At 41.1% G+C, this 5153-nt stretch overlaps 1 protein-coding gene across 1 annotated transcript; it reads left to right on the top strand.

The window, feature by feature from the left end:
* The first annotated feature begins 298 nt into the window (after window positions 1–298).
* On the top strand, window positions 299–4233 carry LOC118946497 (DNA-directed RNA polymerases I, II, and III subunit RPABC4). The gene is made up of 4 exons (XM_036971562.2): window positions 299–1465; window positions 1836–1904; window positions 2859–2951; window positions 4123–4233. The coding sequence occupies exons 2-4, from the start codon at window positions 1844–1846 to the stop codon at window positions 4143–4145; spliced, it is 177 nt and encodes a 58-aa protein (XP_036827457.1). The 5' UTR covers window positions 299–1465; window positions 1836–1843; the 3' UTR covers window positions 4146–4233.
* Window positions 4234–5153: the final 920 nt, after the last annotated feature.

Raw genomic sequence — 5153 nt, 5'->3', positions numbered from 1 at the left:
TCCCCCCACATCTTTGACATAGGAATCATTGCAAAACCTTTTGTATGATGGCTTATACACAATTTTAGGTCCAGGCTTTGGAACTTTGGCTTTTCTAGATATGGCTATTATATACCTTAACCATAACCATAAACCTTACCTAACCCTTGCCTTAATTAACCATTTTCAATTTCAACTTCAGTGGAGTAGGGACGTCCCAAGGATTCCAGATAGCATCGACCCACAATGGACCAATTACAATGGAGGAGTAGGTAACCAATCACGGATCACAGTAGGATGGTGATAGAGAATCTGAACGCTGTGGCTAGCGAACAATCAGACTCGGTGTGGTGGCGGTTCGGCACGGCTGTGCTGTGATTGGTCAGAGATGGGGATGGAGAAGAAAGTGAAGCGAGTATGGAGCAGGAAAGAGAAAACGAAAGCGGGAGAGAAATTGAGTTTGGGATTTGAAGGGGAGCGAGAGGTCTATGGAGGTCAGAAAGGAAGTTTGAGGAGAGCAACAGTTTCCAACGCTAGCGGCAGTTCGGCGGTAGAGAGGGCCGAGGAAGGGCAAGGACGTGAGGAGGAGCATAAAGGGATTCTTGCCTATGTACATATTCTCATTCACCCCTTTAGATGTGTGTATTAAGTAGTTGTTGGTGAATTGTTTGATTACTTGGTAGATATTACTGCACGGTCGGAACTAGAAGCACAAACATTTTGCATTAACATCTGCTAACCATGTGTATGTGACCAATACATGTTGATTTGATTTAATTGGATGTTTAGGGAGGAAGAGGGAGTTGGGGGCGATGAGTCCGATAAGATTGACGGCTGTGGGAGGTGCTCATAGTGTGGGTGTGAGGAAATGAAGCAGGCAGTGGAGGTGGGGATACAGGGAATTCGTTTAAAGAGTATATTGAGTAGAACGTCATTAAATTATATATATTTTTAAACGCAACGGGGCTGGCCTACACTCCAGTGGGTGGCAATACATTTTTTTTAAATTTAACTAAGCAAGTCAGTTAAGAACACATTCTTATTTACAATGGCGGCCTAGGAACAGTGGTTTAACTGCCTCGTTCAGGGGCAGAATGACAGATGTTTACCTTGTCAGCTCTGGGGATTCGACAACACCAACCTTTAGGTTACTGTCCCAATTCTCCAACCACCTGCCGCCCCGTTATAATGCACCAAAACGTTGGTTAAACCCTAACCTAAGAAGAAGAATCACGTCCTTGATCAAGCAAAAGGGTTCGATCTTTTGGTGTCTAGGGCTCTATTTGACCTTCTCAGAGGAACAGGAATAATTAAATAATTGAATGTCGGTAGGCCGTGACTGGCTTAACACTTCAGTCCAGTAGGTGGCGATGATAAAGGTCGGTCCGCCAACCCAAACCCAGAGAAGAAGAATCACGTTGTTTCGACGCACGCTGGCATAAGAGAAACAAATACACATCTTTAGCAACTTTTTTTTTTTTAACCGGTGGGTTATCTATTTCATACTGAATTGGGTTTAAACATGCTATAATATTTCCCAGTTATTTTAAAGTGGTTATCTGTGGGTAGTTGTTCTGTTTGCTGCTCTTAGCTAACTTTAGCTAGGTAGTTTACGCTAGCCAGGAAACCATTCACATGTAGTTAGCAGCTAGCTAAGGCTAAATCACAGATGACAGGATTTAGATATCGTAATATTTGGCTAAATTGCTGAGATAATTATGCTTTTAGGTCACTTAGCAAACCAGTTATGTTAGATAGTCATAACATCATTTATAAGCCATGCAGTTTCGGGTGTTGCACATCAATTGGTTACACTGTCTCAAACGGTACTGAAAATGTTATCTGATTTTCTCCAGATTCAAGCATGGACACTCAAAAAGACGTGCAACCCCCCAAGCAACAGCCTATGATCTACATATGTGGGGGTAATGTCTTCTGTTCGGGAAGCTGTAATATTGTACATGGCACAGTGTGTTTGAGGTGCTATTTTACCATTGTTTCTAAAATCCATGCTTTGTCTTTGTACTGTAACTAAGACTGTTAGTGACTTTTAATAACATGCCCTTCAGTACCCTTGTTTTGTTCACCCATATCTACATATGTAGTTACATGATTGATGTACTACTGCAGCGCCTGCCTTACATGCTGACTAGACTGGGCACGTGTGTGTGCTTCCTTAGCGCCATCACAAACATGTTGATTTTGTCCATCCAAACCAGATGCGACCAGGACGTGCAGGTTGAAATATCAAAACAATCTCTTAACCAACTATTTTAATTTGGGGACAGGTCGATACACAATAAATATTCATGGCCATTTAGCTAGCTTGCTGTTGCTAGGTCATTTGTCCTGGGAAATAAACATTGGGTTGTTATTTTACCTGAAATGCACAAGGTCCTCTACTCCGACAAGTAATCCACAGATAAAAGGGTAAACAGAGTTTGTTTCTAAGCATTTTGTCCTCCAGGTTTCTAATTCTTTTTTCTTTGGACTTTAAATGGCGGTTGGCACCCAACTTTAAGGTGCATTACTACCAACTGGACTGTAGTGTGGACCTCATTTCAGCTTCCAATCACCCACGTAGGTATATGCTCCTAAAAACCAATGAGGAGATGTGAGAGGCGGGACTTGCAGCACATCAAGCCTAAAAAAAATAAAGAAAACAGTTCTATTTTATCGCCTGGCTACGCAAACGCTCGTCGATGCGCGCGAGCAGTTTGGATGAAGTGATTGAATAACGTGTCAATTTATTTTGCAACGCTCGCGGTGTGGTCAGCATGTTACAGAATGTTTGATGTACTACTGCAGCTCCTGCCTTACAGAATGATTACCAGTATGTCTGTGATGTAGTAGCTGCTGAAATGTTTTTCTCCTAACAGAATGCCACACTGAAAATGAAATTAAGGCCCGTGATCCAATCAGATGCAGAGAGTGTGGATACAGAATCATGTACAAGAAGAGAACAAAGAGATGTATCCTTTGAAATATATGAAGGTTTTAAATAGGTGCTGAAACCTCTAGGAATGAATCCAGGGTTTTATGGATCAAAAGGTGGGGGGGTTTGGCAATGGGCACGGTCGGCGCGGCTGAATTTTAGAGAATCTGAAGACCCTTATCTTTTGTTTGGTTGCATTTTTTAAAGCCAATTTCTTGCCATTCAAATTTCAATGGAGCCGAGATACATTTTTGCAGTTGTGAAGTTAACTTCCTGCTATTCTACACATTTTGCCAAGAAGCTGAGAGAAAATATTGCAGTTTTAAAGAGAATTTCCTGCAATTCTATGCAGTTTGCCATGGCTAATGCTGTGCTTTAGCTCAAACTTATCAAAATCAATACTTTTAAATGAATTAACAATTCTCCTGACTGTCTAGATTTGATTGATTGTTAGTTCTCAAAGATTATATTACAAAAAATATATAGGCCCCCCACCCTCATACAATCCTGCAGGTGGAGGTTCTGGGCTGGCGTGGTTACACATGGTCTGCTTTTGTGAGGCCTGTTGGACGTACTGCCGAATTCTCTAAAACGATGTTGGAGTAGAGAATCGAACATTACATTCTCTGGCGAAAGCTCTGGTTGACATTCCTGCAGTTAGCATGCCAATTGCACACTCAAAGCTAGAGACATCTGTGGCAGTGTGTTGTGAAAACAGTGCATTTTAAAGTGTTCTTTCATTGTCGCCAGCACAAGGTGCACGTGTGTAATGATCACACTGCTTAATCAGCTTCTTGATATGCCACACCTGTTAGGTGGATGGATTATCTTGGCAAAGGAGAAATGCTCACTACCAGAGATGTAAACACATTTTTGCACAAATGTCTGGGATTTTCTTCAGTTTATGATACATGGGACCAACACTTTACATGTTTTATATTTTTGTTCAGTGTGTATAAATACTTTTCTTACAGTTTGGACTTGGGCGGCCGAAGAAACGCTTAGGCGGCCAGCCCAATGGTTTCTTTGGCAGACAAATCCCTGGAATCATTAGTGTACATTATAGAAAAATGCCCTGAAATAGACTAGCGTCCTGTCTAGGGGCTCAAGCTGCCTCACGCAACATAAACAGGATGTAGGCTCCTGCTCCTATGAGCCGTTCCGATTCGAACACAAGCCAAAACTGCATTCCTTGACTCTGACTCCAGTGGTTGTGTTTGACGCTCGGTGAAGTTGACGACGACAACATTGGCTAGGCACATTTTTATTATGTTCGTTTTTAGGGTGTCACAGTGTAAATAAATTTGATTTACAAGTCACCAACTCTTTATTCTTTCTAAGAAATTCCACCTTTGACAGGCTTGGGAAGCTGTGGGATGAGAGGGCCAAGCCTATGGGTTCGTAGCTTCAACCCCACAGCACACACACACACCAACTGATTAATGGACTGCTGAATACATATTTTTCTCTTGCTTTGTTTGCTCTTTTCAGTATTATGTCTACCTCTGATAAGCTACCCAGGAAAGGGCTGAAAACAGCCCATATTAATATATGCAGCCTTAGAAATAAGGTTAATCAAATCAATAACTTGCTAACATCAGATAACATTCATATTAGTCATTTCTGAGACTCACTTAGATAATTCATTTGATGATACAGGAGCACTGGAGCTCAATTTCTAGTCCCATAGCAAAGGGTCTAAATACTTATGTAAATAAGGTATTTCTGTGTTATTTTTAATACATTTGCAAAAATGTCTAATCCCGTTTTCACTTTGTCATTATGGGGTATTGTGTATAGATTGAAGGAAAAGTATTTAATCATTTTTAGAATAAGGCTGTAACGTAAAAATGTGGCAAGTGAAGGGGTCTGAATACTTTCCGAATGCACTGTATGTCATAGCTTTAATATGAACCAAGAGGAAAGTGTTTGTCCTCAGGCCTGGAATGAAAGCCAAAGTAATTCTGCTACCCAAGAATGGTAAAGCAGCCTTCACTGGTTCTAACAGATGACCTATCAGCTCTTTGCAAACTTTTTGACCAAATACAACAGACTTTCAGAAGGCTTATAGAGAAGGGCACTCCACGTGTACTGCACTGACACTGACTAGTTGACAGAAATGGATAAAAAATATTCTAGGAGCTGTTAGATTTCAGTGCAGCCTTTGATATTATTGACCATAACCTGTTTTCAGAGGAATATATCTAATAGAACTGAGGATTTGTGTTACTGGAAGCTT

The sequence above is a fragment of the Oncorhynchus mykiss genome, chromosome 30 (assembly GCF_057628025.1).
Source record: "Oncorhynchus mykiss isolate SJ-2025 chromosome 30, ASM5762802v1, whole genome shotgun sequence".
NCBI lineage: Eukaryota > Metazoa > Chordata > Actinopteri > Salmoniformes > Salmonidae > Oncorhynchus > Oncorhynchus mykiss.
The sequence above is the reverse complement of the archived record's forward strand: the minus strand, read 5'-3'. Positions and strand labels throughout refer to the sequence as shown.

What these genes read in the sequence shown, in the direction of transcription:
- LOC118946497 (XM_036971562.2), top strand. Translation starts at nt 1,844, where the DNA reads ATGGACACTCAAAAAGACGTGCAACCCCCCAAGCAACAGCCTATGATC. An exon ending in TATGATCTACATATGTGGGG is followed by an intron (nt 1,905 to 2,858) that starts GTAATGTCTTCT and finishes TTCTCCTAACAG; the next exon opens with AATGCCACACTGAAAATGAA. An exon ending in CAAGAAGAGAACAAAGAGAT is followed by an intron (nt 2,952 to 4,122) that starts GTATCCTTTGAA and finishes CTCTGACTCCAG; the next exon opens with TGGTTGTGTTTGACGCTCGG.